We start from the raw sequence: 19,788 nt of genomic DNA, 5'->3' as shown, positions 1-19,788 counted from the left end.
GGAACCTTCTGTTCTTAGTCAAATCTATTCCCTACCTGATCCACCGTCCCCGGTAACTTGAACACTTCCCGCTCTACACTTCTGCTCATCCTCTTCCCTCTAGCAAGAATATGTATTCTTCTTCTAATATAAACATTATCCGTTTTCATGGTCTGGGTCAAATCTTAGTTAAGCCCAATATCTACTGAGCACCTACCACTGCAAGGCACCAGTTTAGATGCTGTAGATATGACCAAACAAATATGATTGACATAGCCCATGGCTTCAAGAAATTTACAATGTCATCCAAGAATTGTTCTCCAACCCCGATCTTCCAGGAGAATCCCAGCATGCTTCAAAAATGGCCAGTGATCCTCCCTGGCACAAACCCATTAATTGAAAAGTTCAGGGGCATGGGATCAGGCCACAAGTTTTTTAAAATCACCATGATTCTTCTGATCTCTACCCAGGATTGAGAAACATTGCTCTCAAGCTTCTCGAAATCCACAAAGACTTTCCCCCCCTCCAAACATCTATAACATACTGACTGTAATATTTATTTGTCAATTATTTCATCTCATGTTTTTTTTTAGTTGCCTGTTTATTCCAATGAAATGATTGTCTTCTTGAGGGAAGGGGTAATACCCTACATGGCTTTAAATATTTACTATCTAATATATGATTTTGAACACAGTAAATCTCCAATAAATGTCTGTAGCTGATCATTTCAGGTTTTTCCGAAGGGCTTGAAACCAGATTAATAAAGACCTTGTTACCCAACCTAACCTTGGTAATCTGCAATCCCAAAGAATCTGGGAAGGGCCCAAGCTAGACTCAAAGGGTCCAAGGAAGCTGAACCGAGTCTCCTCTGCAAACCCAGTGTGGTCCCAGAGACATTCTTTCCATTATGGTGAGGATCATGCCATTTCACTAGACCCTCTGGTGGCAGGGATTGGCGCAGACCAGATTTCTCTCTCAGACACCCTCCTTCCAAATGTGTACCTGTGTCACTGGGAACAACATCTCATCCCGGAATGGCCGGACCTCGGGAAGAGTGAAGATGCCAAGAGCTAACCGTCAGTTTCCCCACATTCTGTTTCATGCCAAGCCACAGTGAGAGTACAGGCTTATCATGCCCAGTGCTCTCTGGCAAGGGTTCGCTTCTGAACAGAAGTTTCAAGTGCTAGTTCAACAGTGTCGTGTGCAGGACTCAGCCTACAGCTGAGCCATCAACTGTGGTGGTCACCACCAGCTGTCACAAGAGAAGGCCCAACTTGGGAAAGCATTCCAGATGCTCTCCCAATTTCTCTTTGGTGGCTTTCTGAAGTCATTCCTGCCAAATCTACATGAATGAGGGACAGATGAGATTTCAGGACACAGCTTTTTCTCTGACAGTTTGTTCTATATTTGGTTTTTGGAGTTACTCAGTAAATTTTGCAGAGAAAAGAAAACTTTAGAATTTCATAGGCATGAGCCAGTATGGGCTGGAAAGCTGCTGTGAGCCATACTTGAGTATCAGACCGACCCCTGTCTTTCCCACTTATGGAGAGGTGACCTTGGGGAGGTTGCTAAACTCCTTAATATGTTAGTTGACAAATTAGTAAAGTGTAGCCAAATGGCCAATCTGAGAAGACTGTATTGAGGGTAAATGGAGCTGCATACAGAGCACCTGCTGTGTTGAGAGTTCTCAACTGAGGTTAGTCTCAGCCACATCTGACTTTACTTCCTCTTACAGGGTTTCACCTCGGCCCTACCAGACATCGAAGATTACACTGTTTTTCTTGTTAATGTGGTACAGTGTTATGTCTCAGAAACTACTGTGCCCTTTGGAGGTTCCTCACAATATGAAACCCAGATCCATCTTGACCTCTAAATCCATTCAGACCCAGAGGTTGACCCGCATCCTGCTCTAAGTAAAGGATGATCTTTGCCATCACTTCTCCCTTAAGTTTGACAGTGGAGATTATATCCATCCCGGAGCCTATGCAAACTAGGGAACATAACTGAATCTCATTATTGAACAGTCAGCAAATACTTATGGAGTGACCTCCTTGGGCCAAAACTTGGTGGTGGACAGTGCGGATACAAAGATGGCAAAGAAACCTCCCCTGCCACGCAAGAGAGCACGTTCTTCTGCGTGGTGATAGACGTGAGAAGGTGGCCATGAGTCACCATCTCTGAGGGCAGCCAGGGACCGTGTGTGTGTGCACAGACGAGTGTCCTTTGTTTCAGCCTGAGGTTGAGCGTGAAGATCCTGGAGGGCCTTCTGGAAGGGGTGGGGATTTTAACTTAGTCTTAACATGGCTGGAATCCAGCAAAGAAAGGGAAGCAAATTCGGAAAGGATTCTTAAGAGCAAAGCGAAGAGGTGAGGAAATTAAGGCGACTTTAGAGACGACAGTCCGATTGCAGGGTAGAAGCACAAAATGTGAGGCGGGGGTTGGGGAAAGAAGCAGCTGAAGAAGGGGGTGAGAATGACACTGTTGGCGACGTAAACTTTGCTCTGTGGGTCCAGGGTGCTGTTGAACAGTTTCAGCTGGGGAAAGAGGTGGCTTGCTTTTCCCTCTGAATTGTTGCTGAATGCAGAGGAGGAGGGGAACACTGAGACAGAGGGACGTGGAACTCTCTCTTCCAAAAGAAAAATTAACCGTCAGAAATATGCTAGAACTGCCAACTGTTTCCGAAAATCTGTTTCATAAATTATAAGCTACAGGTCCCAGATTTGTTGCTCTGCATCAGTGCAAACTTGTAATTTTATAACCAAAATAGAAAACAAAAATTCACCTCTGTGTCCAAATCAACAAATAAACTGCTTCCTCCCTGGTACCATTCACACTTGTGTATGTTCTCGCTGCAACAATAGCTTACTTATAATATTAGTGGTGTCCTCACCCCCGCCTGCCTGTTGTAATATTACCCTCAAGAATGTCCATTCTGAAATGCCATGTCCGTGCAACACCTTGCATATTGTCGCCTTCGAACCCACTCCGTCTCTGAATCTCAAATTCCGGGCACTTAGGGGCAATCATTTGCCCTGATCGGCTCCTTAATCTTGCCAGATGAGAGAGAGAGAGACAGAGAGACAGAGAGAGAGAGAGAGAGAGAGAGAGAGAGAGAGAGAGAGAGAAGGGGCTGGCATGCCTTCCATTTTGCCAGCTGCTTCACAGAAGAATGAAGTGGCAAGTGTCTTCTTCTGTCCCCTACGAACTGGCCTCCCTCACCTGGTGCAGACCCCTCCCTGCATCCCTGCACAGACCCAGCCCCATCCCACTTGCTCAGGGTGTTGCCTTTCCCCTGGGCACCCGCCTTCTCTTCTGTCAGCTGCTCTAGCACCCCGGGCTGCCTGTCCGTTAGGGAGTGGGTGAAAATCACGCGAGCCTGGGTCAGTGGGCATTCTCCGCGGCCAGCGTTCCAGAGGACTGCATTTCTCATAAAAGATCGCAAGCCATCCGTCTGGTTTCCTAGCATCATCTCAAGCAACCCCAGGGAGTGGAGAAGGGAGCATGTGGGTTAAGGGAGACGGATGAGCAGGATTCTGAAGCGGTGCTCTGTGACCAGCGTGCTGATCAAGCCAGGGCTGGGTTCTGTTTAATTGTATGCATTCTTCAATTGCTCCTCCCTCCACATTAAGTTGGAAGGGGCCGCCAGACTGCCACAGCCTTGTGATATCCCACCCACACTGGCTTTTATCCCATAGACTATTTTTGACTGTGAACACAGGGTATTTGAATGCCTTTGAAATAAAATGAATGAATAAATAAACAAATAATCTTTCACGGTTTTCTTAAGCTCTCCCTTGAAATGCTGATTGATTCTTCTATTCCTTTCAGCCCTTGTTATAAGAATTTAAAAAAAAAAACAAAAAACAAAAAACAAAAAACTCCTCTGTCTCCGGAGGGTTACTGCCATTAGCTGAGGATGTGGGTAGGAGTGTGGCGAACACATCCAGGCTTGCCCCGTTCTCCTTCTTCTCTTCTCCCTTGGGCTGCTGCCTTCCCTCATTTCTGTGTGCACCACACAACCTGAAAAGAGGGAGCTTCCGTCTTCCTTTCCCTTGGAGGCTTCCTTGAGGCACAAGAAGAGAAGCCGTCGCTACCACTGTGGGTGTGCCATCTGAGGGCTGGGGACGGTGGGAGGCCAGCCTGTCTCTTCAATTAAAATGCTTCCAATTATATCTGACATAGGGTTGAGGAAGCCCAGCTTTACATCTGAAGGAAACTGGAATTCGATTTCTTAGGGCTTGATAAAAACCACTTCAAACAGCTGGTGAGTGGGCGCCATAATCCGTTCCCCCAACTGGCTGGACATGTGCACAGGCGTAGGCCTCTCTGCCTCTCTGGGACTCCCGTCATCTTATCCATGGCATGGCGGCCAGCTCCCTTTCCTGAAGAGGCGGCGAGGGCCGAGAAGGAAGCCCCTGACAGCCAAAGGCCAGGTCCCCTGGTGGGGTGGTTACTCCCCAGCTGTAACCCCCTGGTGTTGGGTGTCCCTGCAGATTCACCTACACCCTTGGGGAGGGCATGTGGTTGCCCCTCAGCAAGAGTTTTGTGATCCCACCGGCTGAACTGGCCATCAACCCTTCGGCAAAGTGTAAGACAGACATGACAGTGATGGAGGACGCTGTGGAGGTCAGGTGAGTCCGGGCCCAGGGTGATGGGGCCACATTTGGCTTGGCGCGCTGAGTGAGGAACTACCTGCCCGTGCCAGGAGCTAGGAAGGGAGTCACGACGAGCTGAAAGGAGAAGTTGGCAGGCTGCCTTCAGATTCCCTGTACACGGTGCCAGGATCTACTCTATCTGGGTCAATATTGCACACCCCAAGGCTCATGCTCTGGGAGAGGACATAAAATTAGAGTTTGTAAGCACTTCCCACATCCCCTAAGGACTGACAGGCAATAAAATGTTAATTTCCTTGCCCAAGTTTAGACCTCCTTCTTTGACCAGGCATTACAGCCTTGGCTCATTTCCCAGATATGGAGAATGTCCATAATTTGTTAGTTCAAGGCTCAGAATGTGGCTGATCTTTAATTTTCGTGAGAGTGAGACGTGCTGAGGGTGACCAGAGAGGAACTTGGAAGGTGATGCTACTTGTTGTACCCAGAGTTGCCTTGACTCCTCGCCCTCCCCCGTGTCTCCCCACAGAGAGGAGCTGATGACCTCGTCCTCCTTTGACAGCCTGGAGGTGCTCTTAGATTCCTTTGGGCCAGTGCGCGACTGCAGCAAGGATAACGGGGGCTGCAGCAAGAACTTCCGCTGCATCTCAGACCGCAAGCTGGACTCCACTGGTTGTGTGGTACGTCTGCCCCATCAGGCTTGTGATTCCAGTGGGTTGGGGGACGCCCAGGATAACACATAATGCAGATATACGGACGCCAATACACTGTGAATGAAAGACCAGGCGCCTGGCTGGCCCAGTAGGCGGAACGTGTGACTCTTAATCTCGGGCTCTTGAGTTTGAGTTCCACGTTGGGTGTAGAGATTACTTAAAAATAAAATCTTTAAAAAAGAAGAAAGAGGGGCGCCTGGGTGGCGCAGTCGGTTAAGCGTCCGACTTCAGCCAGGTCACGATCTCGCGGTCCGTGAGTTCGAGCCCCGCGTCAGGCTCCGGGCTGATGGCTCAGAGCCTGGAGCCTGTTTCCGACTCTGTGTCTCCCTCTCTCTCTGCCCCTCCCCCGTTCATGCTCTGTCTCTCTCTGTCCCAAAAATAAATAGACGTTGAAAAAAAATTTTTTAAAATAAAAAAGAAGAAAGAGAAGGTTGGGGGACCCGGGCAACTCAGTCGTTTAAGCATTTGACTCTTCATTTCTGCTCGGGGCATGATCTCACAGTTCGTGAGTTCGAGACGCCCGTCGGGTTCCAGGCTGACAGCGCGGAGCCTGTTGGGGACTCTCTCTCCATCTCCCTCTGCCCCTCCCCTGCTCACTCGCTCTCTGTCTCTCTATCTCAAAATACATAAACTTTAAAAAGTACTTTTAAAAAAGAGAGAAGGTCAAAATGATCCCTCCCTAGTTGTCAACCACTGTCTAGTCTAAATTATGAATTTTTCCTTGACAGAGATGAGAAGCTAATCACTAGTCAATCAAGAAGAATTTATAGAGCACCTACTGTGTGCACTATAACTATCCTAGTGAAATTTCATGGATCACATAGCAGGATTCTTTGTTTCTAGTCTTACAATCTAACTGGTGAGGGCTACCCCCAAACAATTTGAGAATTAATTAGCTGCTTAACACTATGACATTGACTCTAATAGCAAATAGACTGTATTGACCATAATAGGAAATTCTACTTTGTCTAGGGTCAGATCACATTGGCTATAATAGGAGATTTTAGGAGAAACCTACCTAAGACCAGAATGATGAAAGAAGTAAGTTGCGCCAGGTACGGTAGGGAAAAGCAAAAATGTGTCCCCTTTGCCACCATAGCAGTGAACTCTAGTTCACCGAAGGTGGTTTTCTGCTTTGTTATCGGCTATGGAGACTTTGGCTACATGTAAATATGTGATGCCAGGACCTAAATAGGCCATTTGGTCGAGAGTGGACTAAGATAGCTCCTGCACTGTGGATAAAGAGTGACTGAACCATGCAGGTAAATGGAGGCAGGAGCGGATGAAGCCATCAGCTGCCCGAGCCTTCATATTGGCATTTTCATGCCCAGCAGCACTGTTTTCTGTTACCAGCCCTCCTTTCTTTTAAGGGCAGAATGATGCAATCCTCACAGAGAGGAGAGGACAAAGAAGGAAGACAGACAGGAAAGCCAGATGTAAAGTGGGCATAAAGGAGAGGGAGAGATGGTTTGTTGAGACACATAGTTCTGCTGTGTTTCTGGGGCAGGGCCAGGAGCCTTCTGCTGAGGGAGAATACGGTGCCTCGTCTTGCTTCCCAATCTGACAGCTGTGTTTCAGGAAAGGGACCCAGAGCAGGGGCAAGCTGTGAGGAGGCTGGGCCGAATCCCTCTTTCACACACCCCTTCCCTGTCTCTGAGCACCTGCTTGGTTCCGGGAGCTGTGCTCCATCAAAGACGGATATGTGCCTGGGATCCAGGGTGGGACTCTCTCAGCCCTAAGGCCTCCCAGGACTTTCACAGATCAGGCAGCAGCTGACAGGAGCCCAATTCATCTGAGGAGGGAAAGAAAGGGAAGAAAAGAAAAGGGAGAGGGCTGAGGGGCAGATAGGCGGAGACCTGGCCGGTCCATCAAAGGAAGGGAAAGCAAAACAGAGGACCACCGGGCAAGGACAAAGAGAAGCGCTCTGCGGGTTCTGTCTTCCAGAGGCAGCTGGGTGGGGGGGGGGGGTAAGTTGGTGTCCCACAGGGCTCCCCTCCCTTTGGCTGGTCCGCTTTCAGACGTCTTAAGCAATGAGCTTCCCAACTGGGTCCCTTGGGAGACAACTTCACTGTCTGATGGAGCTCCCAGCCGAGCCACCTTTTCCCCTACCGTTCAACCTGCATTTCTTCATTCAGATTTCAACCTTTCGTTCCTTGCCACTCTCTCGGGTCCCTCGTGAGTCCTCAAACACTGTGTGCACGTGCACAAATACCTTCCCCCCGACCCCGGGCGGTCCCAGCTGAATCAGAGCGCGCTCACACCTTCGTACACTTACACATGATATGCTCTCCACCTCTCTGCCCCTTTCCTGAGCCCCGAACGGTTGCCTGTCAAGTGCCTTCTGTTGGTGATCCTAGCCCCTTTTACTTGGCACGTAGCCTTGCTGGTGTATTTTTGTACTTTTAACACTGTAATCTGTGAGACGAAGCTAGCAGGAATAGTTCTGATGAATATGCATTTGCAATAAGGCCGCGCTGCGTTTTAGAGTTGGAGCCGCGGCAGAAAGTCACGCAATTATACCAGTGCTTGGGATTAGCATAATACTTTGAAGTCACTGGTCCACGTGGCTGTTGGGGGGAGGAGGGGCCGGGTGACTGGCAGGCCACCCAACGGACTGTTTTTCCTTGGCCATCACGCACGTGATCCCTGAGACAGGAGGACTGGAGGGTGAGGGCCGATGTACCGCGTCTCGACCCTTGTGATCCGGCTGAGACTTACGGTGAGCTGAGCCAGACGTCAGCACTGTGCGAGAGCTCTGATGTTGATAGCAGAGCCTTCCAGAGTCATCTGGAGGTGTGGGCCAGGGCCAGGGGCCTTTGGGCGGCACTGGAGCGCCGTCTGGGTGAACTGGGCTGCCGTTCTCCTCTCCACGTCAACCCTGACATTCAGTACTCTGGGTGCCCAACCGAAAGCCTTCTCAGGAGAGGTATGTTTTTGTGGAAGGAGAAAGAGGTGAGGAACTCCGAACACCCTGGCCCTGAAAGAACCTGGGAAAGGGACAGGGATGTGGGACAAGAGGAGGCACCTGTGTATTTTCCCGATTGGCTGCAAGCGAGACAGGTGGGGCTGGTGCACATGGGCTGCTCAATCTTCATTCTTTCTAGGAAGGCAGGACACGTTTCTCGGTTACGCATGGACTCCCACAGGGTTAATTGCTACCCAGTTAATTGCCCTATTGTTTATGTTGTCTCTGAGGACAGGAAATAAATGCCCGTGAAAGGCACAGACCTGTGGAAGCCACGGTCTCTCAGTTCCCAACCAGAACATTCTCCCAAAGCGGGGATTGTTGAATCTTTGGGAAGGTTCCCGGAGCAGAGGTCAGCCACCCGCTGCTGATAACTTGGGTCTTACTTCTACCCGTTGTCCTTACTGTGCCGAGGTGGGAGCTGTAATGCCTCCCTGGAAAGCACCAGAGCGGGGGGCTCTGTGTCCTGTGAAGTTCCCTAAGGTCCTGCGAAGTGACTGTATTAGTGTCCTATTGTTGCTGTAACAAAGGACCACGGGTTTAGTGGCTTAAAACAGTACTCATCTATTATCTTACAGCTCTCTAGGTGAGAATGCAACAGGAGTCTCATGGGGCTAAAATCAGGTATCTGCAGGGCTGCATTCTTTTCTGGAGGCTCCAGGGGAGAATCCATTGCCTTGGCTTTTCTAGCTTTTAGCGTCTGCGCTCGGGTTTTGGTTCCTGGTCCCCTTCTTGTATCTTTAAAGCCAGCTACGTTGCATTTTTTCTGGCCATTCTTCTGTAGCACCTGCTCTCTGATCTTCGGCTTCTCTCATCCGCTTTTAAGGGCTCCTGTGATGACGTTGGGTCTACCTGGATAATCCAGGATAATCTCCCCCTCTCAACTTGACCTGCAAAGCGCCTTCTGTCATGTAAGGGGACGTGTTCACAGACTCCAGAGTTTATATTGCTGACACCCTTGGGGGCCACAGGTGGGAGATGGCAGTGGGATTGGGGCAGACTTGGTGGGCAGGATGCTGGTCCCCATTCCCAGCTTGAGCCAGGCCATCCTTCTTCTCGTCCAGCCTACCTGTTGAGTTTTAAGTTAAAATGCTTAGAAGGTTTGAAAATTATTTCCAGTGCTCTAAAATAACAGAGAGCCCATGCTCTACTGCCCCTTCCTCATCTCCACACTCTTCCTGAAAGTGGCCAAAAAATGCCTCTGCTTTGTGCACTATCCGTGTGCACTTAGGTGAGCAGACCGTGGCCTTGGAAGGCAAGGGGTCAGCTGTCCCGCATTCCCGTGTAATGAACACATGACCTTGCCTGCCAGAGCATTATGCTCTAATGAGCTTTGAATTACCCAGTGACCCTGCCGCCCTTCTGTCCACATGCTGCCCACAGTGGTTTCCCACCAAATGTGTCATTTCACCTCTGCTGGAGCACAGATGTGCAGAGACCATTACAGATGACCATATCTCTTTCTCTCCGTAGGACAGTAAGCAGAAGCCTATGCCTCAGAGGCTTTCAGAGAAATGGGGGCAGGAAGCTGAAACATAAATTTCATTCCACCAAACTTTCCCCTTGGGAGAAGTCCTGCACGGGTTGGGTTGGCATGTCAAAGTCCATCGAAAAGTCAGGGAAATCATTATTTGTAAAAGGAAGATCGCCATGTAGTCAAGGGGAGCTTGTTTGGAGTAGACATTATGGTTGGATATCTTATGAATCATCCAGGTAAGGCAAGGCAGGTTCACCTGCGGGAAAGTGTTCCTCTTCTCCCAGGGGCCCCGAACATGCTCACGTGTCCATCACTCCTAGTCATCGGCTAACAGCATCTGCCTCGTAATCTGGAACAGAAGGGTGTATGTCTCGGGCCTAGTGAGATTTGACTAGACTCCTAACTAATTAATCAACCAAAAATCATTGGGAGAAAAAAGAGGGAAGAGACAGTGAAGAAAAGAAGTTGAATTGGGGGGGGGGGATCATTTTAATCTCATTAGCAAATGATGCCTTAGACCAGTAATAAGTCAAGAAGCCATGAGCATCTCATGAAAGATGATTAACCTTGTGTAGTTGAGGGGTCGCTAAAATATGAGCTCATTTATTAGACCTTCTTGATGGGGGAGGGTTGTTGCCATAATAAACGGAGTTTTCTTTTTAAGGCCCTCGTTTCTAAAGGCTCTGGGACTGCTAAATGTAACCTAATATGAGAGGAGTTAATACATGACTTTGGGGCTCCATCCTGAGCAACCAGTGCTCTTTTAAGGAGTAAGTGGAGAGTTTGTGCACAAGCCAGGAGGTGAGAATGGCCAACACTTGCCAAGAGAAAATACCAACTCCTCCTGGAGGCAAGATTTCTCTCCTGACAACTGGGCTGTGGCTGCAAATACTTCTAAGAAGAAGGCATGGTTTGGAGCCAGTAGTTTTTTTGTATTGAGATTCAGATTTTGAGGAGTCTAGAATGTGACCACAACAGTACAAGGAACATGTGGGCAAAAACAAAAACAAACGTCAACCGTGGGAAACTTGATTGGTCGGGCCTGTTGGAGAATGGGTGTTCTGGTTCCACCAGGGTTGAGAAGAAAACTGTATTTTCGGTTTCGGCCTTTTTTTCCTGGAAATCTTTCAAGAATATTTTTCCCTGAACTGCAGACCAAGTGAGTTACAGTGCAGTGAAGATAATTGCATCTTTTTCAGTGATTGAGGAACTTGTCTTGCCTTCAGGGTCATCCCTCTGGACGTTTTGAGTGTTTTTGCCTTATAAATATTTGTACCCATAATGTATGTGTGTGTGTGTGTGTGTGTGTGTGTGAAGGAGAAGGGTGAGTGAGAGACACAGAGAGAAATAGAAATGAAAAGAATATTAGGATAAACCTACAAATCCATAATTGATCCCAGAATGTACTCTGGGAGTTGCTCAAAACAATCAAACAAACAACAAGTCTACCAGATTGCTTTACCTGTTGATGTATTGAATTGACTTTATTTCATTAGGGATTCCAATGAGTCCACGTTTTCTCACACCTGAGAAGCAGCACAGCAGAGTAGAAGAGACAGACTTGAGCTTTGAGGTCAAATAGATCTAGTTCCAAAATCTGGTTCTGCCATTTTCCACCTCTGTGACCTGAAACAAGGTACTACTTAATCTTTCTGAGTCTTAAGTTTGCTCATCTGTAAAGTGAGGTGAGAAAAAGTCTGTGTTGTTGCGATTGAAGATAATATATATTGATTGTCCTGCACACGGAATTGCTTAACTCCCGATGGCTGTTATTGTTATTCTCGCTTTGCTTATAAGAACAACAGAAACAATGCAACTGGGACAAGGCAGCTAACCATCTTCTCTCCAGATCTCCCGAGAGACTGTAAATATCAGGTGGTCCAACTTGGCACAGCAGTGGGCATCCAGACATCAGGGCCAGGCAAGCTGTGGATATGCCAGGCTTTGGAATTCTGGAACAAAGCCTGCTTGGGTTTCCTTTGGTGAAGTCTTCGTCAGAAATCACGCTTAATGGAAAAAAGCAGGTGGAAAAAAAAGCGGGTGGTTGGGAAGGTGGGAGTCCTGGCTGATGAGCTCGACGATGCAAGGGTTGAAACCACACGTGGGAACGACAGGAGGACTGGCTTTGTCTCTACTTTGATGGCTTTTCTTAAGCTTCACAGAAGGGAAAAAAGAAAAAGGACTCCTAGCAAGCAGGGCAGCCCATTTAATTCCAATCGAACTTCCACATCCATGCGGGGCAGCCTCACAGTGGTGAAGCCAGCTCCCTTCTGGTGGCACATCTGCCCTAACAGCTGGATGGCCAAGGAGGTGGATGGGTGGGGGTGCTAACAAAACATGGGGTGCCATCCTCAGCTGCCTCATTTGCTTGTTTACCATCATCTGGAACATCTGGGTCTGCACCGCGTGGGGCAGCCCTTGGAAGTGGCTTTGAATGCCCTCACCTTCCAGCACTCCAGCTGGCTTCATGGGGAGGAAGGGGATGGGCCAGCCTGGTAGCCTGGTGGGCCCACCGAGGGGCCATTTGTTTGGGAAATTGCAGAATTAGTGTCAGCAAACAGTGTGCATCCTGCTGTGATCTTGCGGGGAGGGGAGGCGGGTTTTCCCAGGCCCACCTGCGGCAGCCCCGGGCTCCTAGGCCAGAGTGCTTGGCAGTCGAGAGAAAGAAGCAGCCAGGCAGCAGGGCAGGGGGAGGGTGGGAGGGTTGACGCTGTTCCACCAGGTTTTGAACGTTTTCCGGTTTGGTCTTGGAGGAGCACGTTCGTTAGTTGATAGTGTGTGTAGCACGGTCATTAAAAGCAGATCATTGGGGCGCCTGGGTGGCGCAGTCGGTTAAGCATCCGACTTCAGCCAGGTCACGATCTCGCGGTCCGGGAGTTCGAGCCCCGCGTCAGGCTCTGGGCTGATGGCTCAGAGCCTGGAGCCTCTTTCCGATTCTGTGTCTCCCTCTCTCTCTGCCCCTCCCCCGTTCATGCTCTGTCTCTCTCTGTCCCAAAAATAAATAAACGTTGCAAAAAAAAATTTAAAAAAAAAAAAAAAGCAGATCATCTCTAGACAGACCCCCAGCTCGGCCCCACACTAGCGGCTTGGCCCTGAGCAAGTTACTAACCCCTCTTCCGGCCGTAGCGCAAATGTGCCGAATCTATTGAACAGACAGAAGAAGCAGGAAGGCGAAACACATTCATTGACTCTTTTTGGCGGGCTCCAGTGCCTTTAATTGGCTATGTTAATGGTTTCCGCATGGATTAAATGAGGACCCTCCTAGAGGGTGCTGTGAGACGAAATACCCAGAGCACCACCGTAATGCCCAGCTCCTAGTAAGTGCTCAGTAAACAGTGACTATGGTGTGAGAGACAGATCGCTGTGGAAGCTAATGATGGGGCGGCCGAGTCGCGGACCCCCATACTCAGCCTGCCAGGTTTTAGGTGTGGTCCTGCCTGATCGGCAGCGGGACTTTAGGAAAGTTAAGTTTTCTGTGCTGCGGCTTCTTCGCCTGTCCCATGGGACCGATCATGCTTCGTACTTCAAGGGGATGTGTCGAGAGATGAATGAGTAAGACCGATGAGTTAGACCCGGCCTGGTGTGTGAGAGGGCTCCCCCTGCTCACCAAGCCCCTTTGTCTTGCCCAGATTCTGGCTGACATCTCCGCCTGGATTATCTTTGCTGGCACTCCTGGGGAATTTACTGAGGACGTAGCCGTGCAGAGAAGCTAATCGTTGCACAATAAGAGCATCCAGGACACTGGGACAAAGCCCAGACCCAAGCGCAGCACCTGTGGGTGTTCATGTAGCAGATGCCCTTGTGTCGCGTCCTCCGCAGGCATCCTTGAGGCGGGAGGGTTGTGGGTCCGGCCACTCCCTCCAGGAGAGCAGTCAAATCTCCCTCCAGGGTCATGGAGAAAGTCCATTTCCTCCTTCCAGCTGGAAGTCCTGGCTCTGCCCATTCTCTCCAACACCGTTGGCTATCTGGTTGGCAACATGTTTGCATGTTAAAAAAAAAAAAGTCCTATTAATACTAAGTGCAGACAGTAGCACTCCCTCCCGTTAGTCCAACTAGTCCAAAGAAGTCTCTGCTGTTGCTGTTCAGTTCTGCCCCACCGCTGCCACCCAGTTGGGAGGCCAGCACACCTCACTCTTGTCTTGCTGTGACGTCCCCTTCTAGCCCGTGTAGAGGAACTGGCTTTAATGCAAATGTGTGTGATCTGTGCCCAGAGAAAAGAAGCAAGATGTCAAAAAGGTCGCTTGCTTTTAATGGGAGTCCAGCACGGTGGGAAATTCGTGCATTACTTGCCAATGTTAATGGTTTCAAGGCTGAGTGCTAAGAATAGGCATGAGTGGTTACACTCTGGTTCCCCGAGAACTCAGTCCCCTGATTCACCTCCCTGCGTGGATGTTTTTTTGACTGTTCCAGTGCCCGTCCGGACTGAGCCCCATGAAGGACAGCTCTGGCTGCTACGACCGCCACATTGGGGTGGACTGCTCAGATGGCTTCAATGGCGGCTGTGAGCAGCTGTGTCTCCAGCAGATGGCGCCCTTCCCGGATGACCCCACCTTGTACAACATCCTCATGTTCTGTGGGTGAGTCGAGCCGCCCGTGAGGCTGGGATGCGGGATGGTCAGTGTTAAAGCCAGGAAAGTAAATCTAAATGAACCGGTCACCCTAGGCCAGCCCTTAGGCTCTGAAGAAAGAGCCTGCAGGACCGGAAGAGCAACACTTTAAAAGTCAAGAGTTGAGAGGACCCTCAGGGAAAGTCTAGTCCCATCCCCGTGGGAGAGGAAGCTGACCGCAGTCATTGCCAGCATCCCCCAGAATTTTCCAAACTGTTCTGCGCAACTGTGTTAACTGTGTTTTGTGACACAAGGGTTTCATGGCCCAAAAGCTTGGGAAAGACTGTGTAAAATGAATTAATTCTCAGAGAAGGGGAGGAGGAAGTCTTTGGAGGAGTGGAAACATGATTAAACTCTGCCCCCAAAGCCCCAGCATTTTATGCAGCCACCCTCCCCCTGACCTGGTCGTTCCTCGGTGCAAAGAGCCCTCGTTTCATTTGTTCCCAGGATAAATGTGTGAGGGAACAGGGCAGACAGTGCCACCCCATTTTACAGAAGAGAAAAACAATGCACCGTGAGGTTAAGATGCTCCTCAAGACTGGGAGTTGGTAAGCGGGAAGATCAGGATTAGAATCCAGGCGCTCTCTCTCTCTCTCTCTCTCTCTCTCTAATTCTGTGGTTCCCTCAAAATTTACATTTATACCACTGACTAGAATTATATTTAAAGACCATTGCATGTTATATTTACAAAGTAAATAACGATTTGGCCCATTCTTGTACACTCATGGTTTGCTTGCCTGTCCTTTCTTCCGCTTCCCTTCCTCCTTCCCTTCTTCTCTCTCCCCGCTCCTTCCCTTCCCTCCCTCCCTCCTCTCCCCCCTCCCCACCCCTGTCTCCCCCACTGTCAGGGAGGGTGCATGCTTTATGCCACACACCATGCCAGCCCCCGGGCAGCACAGATGAATGACATATGGTTCTTGCCCTCAAGGATCTCATAATCTAAGAGTCTTGCAATGAAAATCAATGTTTATAATAATAAAGCTATGCCAGCTTGTCGCTAAAAGCCAGTGCCTGCTGAATAATCATGACAGGATTATTGGGTGGAGTGCTAATGTTATTTTATTGTATTTCATTGTATTCTGTTTCTTTTCGATTGATAGTTTTTACCTTCAGTTTCTTGTAAAATTCCCTTCTGTAAGTGGCAGCTTGTTCTAAATTGCAGCGTCTCTATAATGTCGTGGGGTACGGCTGGCCCGCTTCAATTAATAGAGATACTTTCATAAATTCTTTAGTAAACATACGTATGGGCATCTGGTCTGTGCAGAGAACCTAGTTAAGTGTTAGATACAGGAGAGACCGCAGGATAGGTGACTGGCCTCTGCCCTCAAAGGAGTTTACGGTGAGACACATGTATGAACACCAAGAAGGAGGGACGGGTGGGGCAGTGCGGAAGGGGGAGCTGTCAGGACACTTAGGAGGGACTGAGAGGGGATCGGCCGGCTTCACGGTTCTTTCCAGAAACAGTGAGTTATGGTTCCAGGAAGGAGCCACTTGACTGTCTTGTCCCAGACGTAGGCTGGAGCCGTAGAATCTCTTTCTGATTTCAGTCAGAATTTGATACGTGTGTGAATTTAGCACTCTCCAAGCCCCTGTATATGGCCTGGCAAAAGAGTTCCAAGACTTCACACTTTTGTGTAAAGACTAAATCACAGGCACTTAAAGTTAAAGAGCTATAGTTCATACCGGTTAACACAAATCTGTAAATGGCAAATGCGGAATATGAACCGTTAAAGTTGCGGTAACACGGACCTCATTCGTCCCTCTGCTGATGATAGCGATAGCAGGATTTGATGACATTTGCTGTTTGCCGGGGACACTGTAAGTTCTTTAAGTTCGTTGTCTCACTTGATCTTCTCAACAGCTCTGCAAAGCAGCCTTCCCCCCGCCTTTTACAGTTGTAGAAACTGAAGCTCAGAGAGTTTAATCGACTCACCCAAGGTCACCCAGTAAAGGGCACCATCATCACTTCTCACCACTTAACACTGTGATTATTTGTTCCTCCATATAGAAGAGAGGTCTTTATCTTGTTACGAAAATTACCATAGATAGTGATAAATGATGTGTTTTCATGTCACGAACATCTATAAATTCTAAATCCGGTATATTTTAAGGAGAAACCCACATTAAATTAATCTGCTTTTTAAATGATGGGTTTATCAAAGTAGTCCTTGAACTAACAAATTACATTTTTCTCAGTATAACTACAAATAAGGTCCCATTAATGACTGCTGGGTCACTGAGCCATATTTACCAACATCAGTACTGCTCTTCCGTTAGAGTAACTGTACATGCTTAATGGGGAGGGACGCCAAGGAGGTGTTCACACAGCGTGCCCTAGCGTCTATTTAGTTCAGGAAGGCTACTCGGAATGGAGGGGGTGTTTAACATGGGACGATCTTGTGTTTGAATACATTCACCCAGAACACAGTCGGAAGATGATCGATCTTTCTAATTTCCTCGTTGACTTGTCACAGGGCCAGATGAGAAGGTTATTAATTTCTTAAGCCCAGTGTCATTCCTTTTGCTGCCTAATTACCCTCCAAACAAATGCAGGGTCTGGCCACACTGATGGTTTTGGAGAAAGGTTCTAGAATATCTCAGATTTCAATGTGGTAACCCGCTTACAAGCTTATGGCCGGTGACTCTTCCCCTGATCTATTTGGGAGAGGATATACTTAGAGAAGGAAGCATTCCAAAGCTCTGAATGCACTTGTCTGCAGAGGAAAGGTGAGAGTTTCTGTATGATCACATAATGGAAGGAGACTCGGTTTGTAGGCTTAAGAAACTGAGTTCTAAAGGGACCAAAATGAACCAGGGATACTCATAATCTTTCCCACCCAGCACTCTCCCAGAGGTGTTTCTTCCCAATCTGTTGGGTTGAGTTGACTGCATATCTCATTGATGGAACAGCTTTTTATCTTGAGTTTTCCACCATGGTAGGTGCATCGAGGATTACAAGCTTGGTGTGGATGGACGCTCTTGCCAGCTCATCGCGGAGACCTGCCCAGAGGGCGGTGACTGTGGGGAAAGCAGGGAGCTTCCCATGAACCAGACCCTCTTTGGGGAAATGTTCTTTGGTTACAACAACCATTCCAAGGAAGTCGCTGCTGGGCAAGTGCTGAAAGGAACATTCAGGTGATTCTCATGTCTATAGAACTGATTATTCGGCGCCATTGGTGGGTCTTCTTCCTTGAAGAGCTTTAAAGTCAGCATAAAGCTTTGTATCTTAGAGCAAGGGGAACGGCATCCTAAAAGGACAGGTTGTGTTCTCTCCCATGGTCTTCTCCTCTTTCCAGAATCTGGGAACCGTGCTTCCTCAGGGTGAAAAAAAGTGTTAAATAAATTTCTGTCTTGCCCAGGCAGGGACTGCAGATTTCCCATGGGAGCCACCAGAGAATCCTCATGTTCTGATTTGCTCTGAGTGGAAGAATCAGTGTGTGAGTCAGTCTAGAATAGTAGTCCTCAAGTATGGCCCAAGGATCCTGAGGGTCCCTGAGATCCTTTCAGGAGCTATACAAGGTCCTGCCTCTCCCAACTACAGAGAGAATGGATTTTCCTCATTCACTTCAACCCTAACAGTACATTACTGTAAGTTGCATGGGGAGGAGAGAAGCCAGCTGCAAAAGAAATTTGCAAAAAATATAAAGTAATGCCACTCCCCTCATCATTTTTCACAATACGTTCATTTTTAGATGGATTAATACATATTACAAAAATTTCTCTTTCAATTTCTAATATGGTAAATATTGACAGATAAAATTCAAACAAACAAAATCTATGTGGGGCCTTCATTTACTTTTAAAACTACAAAGGGGTCCTGAGAGCAAAATATTTGAAGACATTGATTTAGAATACTTCTTGGGGATTCTCCATTTGACCCCTGTTCCTAGTCTGTCTTAGGCTGTTAGAATACATCTTCCTCAGAGCCCATGCTTCCCAGGAGACAATGATGATGATGAAGGGGAGGAGGAGGAGGAGAATGTTATAATATGGACCAGTAATCGGTAACATCCTAGGCCTGGACCCTTATGAGCAAACCAAGAGTAAATACCCAAGCCAGTTCTTGGAATCAGTTGCTTTTTCTGTTACAGACAGTAGACTTTTCCCCTTTTAGGCTGGGACTTCATTTGCCAATGGCAAGCAGTGAGATGTCATAACTAATCTTGTGGTGGCTGGAATCTTCTCTGTAGTCTAGAAATAAGACTGTGTATGCCCAGATCTTGGGGAGTGTGGATCAGGAGGTAGGGCCTGGGATGGGAGGAAGGGAAGAATATTCTCTATCTTCTGAATAACCTTTTTAGCTGATTTATGTCTCGTCTGTTCTGGCCCTCGCCCTACCTCTCACACCCTGTCCTACTCCAGGCATGTCCAGCAAGTGGGGTTCAGGAGAAGGGAAGCCTTTTGGTCCAGGAAGAATTTTTTTATTGTAGTTGAGATCTATATTGCCCACCAAGAACTGGGATTCACCTTAACACTCAGAAATGACCATCTATTCTATTTCCAGGCAAAACAACTTTGCTCGGGGTTTAGACCAGCAACTGCCAGATGGTCTTGTGGTGGCCACTGTTCCCCTGGAGAATCAGTGCCTGGAGGAAATCTCGGAGCCCACCCCTGACCCCGACTTCCTGACTGGTGAGTATGTCCTGCCCCACTCAACTGGCAAAAAAGCAGGCAGCTCCTGATGGTTTCATAAAATCAAGACTCTTGACCTCACTTATTTTGGTTTTGAAACCAGCCAGGGCACCTGGGTGGCCCAGTTGGTTGAGCGTCTGACTTCAGCTCAGGTCATGATCTCATGGTTCGTGGTTCAAGCCCTGCATCGGGCTCTGTGCTGATGGCTCAAAGCCTGGAGCCTGCTTCGGATTCTGTGTCTCCCTCTCTCTGCCCCTCCCCTGCTTGCACTCTGTCTCTCTCTGTCTCTCAGAAATGAAAAAAAATGTTTAAAAAAATTAAAAAAAAGAGAAACTAGTGAGTAATTTCCATAATAAACAATAAGAACTTAATCCTGAAACACTGGTAGGATTATTTGTCAGTAAAATTGCCAATGTTTTTATATAATCATCTGCAAAATGGTAGTGTTAGTACTTTTCCCTGCGAGTCTCATTGGGTTGCTTTGAAAACAAATGGCATAGCAGGTATGTAATGGTTTAGAGGTCTCGGTGGATTCGAGAAAGTGAAGTCAGAGAGAAGGTGGATGGCTACCATAGCCTAGGATATCTGTCACTGGGGCCGCTGGGTTCCCTGGCAGGTACTTATGGACCAGCACGAGGGAGGAGAAAATGGTAGAGTTTTGTTGTCGAATGACCCTGGCTTTGAGTCACAGCTCTTTCTTTCTAGCTGTGTGATTTGAGGCAGTGCAGTCTCTGGGGGGCTCATGGGCCTCATCCTAAGTTGGGGATGATGACCCTCAATGCTGTTTTGAGCCCGCTGGCATTCT

The 19,788-nt window shown here is 48.3% G+C and overlaps 1 protein-coding gene across 4 annotated transcripts in view; it reads left to right on the top strand.

The window, feature by feature from the left end:
• Nucleotides 1-19,788, top strand: part of ASTN1 (astrotactin 1) — a 306,757-nt gene that overhangs the window by 208,191 nt on the left and 78,778 nt on the right. For all 4 annotated transcript variants that reach the window (XM_043568660.1, XM_043568658.1, XM_043568659.1 and 1 more), the window contains 5 exons: nucleotides 4,473-4,610; nucleotides 5,119-5,269; nucleotides 14,155-14,321; nucleotides 17,292-17,486; nucleotides 18,856-18,983. In XM_043568660.1, the coding sequence (XP_043424595.1) occupies nucleotides 4,473-4,610; nucleotides 5,119-5,269; nucleotides 14,155-14,321; nucleotides 17,292-17,486; nucleotides 18,856-18,983 (779 nt within the window). The remainder of the gene's footprint in view (nucleotides 1-4,472; nucleotides 4,611-5,118; nucleotides 5,270-14,154; nucleotides 14,322-17,291; nucleotides 17,487-18,855; nucleotides 18,984-19,788) is intronic.

Source organism: Prionailurus bengalensis, chromosome E4, assembly GCF_016509475.1.
Source record: "Prionailurus bengalensis isolate Pbe53 chromosome E4, Fcat_Pben_1.1_paternal_pri, whole genome shotgun sequence".
In the NCBI taxonomy this organism is placed as follows: Eukaryota; Metazoa; Chordata; class Mammalia; order Carnivora; family Felidae; genus Prionailurus; species Prionailurus bengalensis.
This window is presented reverse-complemented; position numbering and strand designations above follow the sequence as displayed.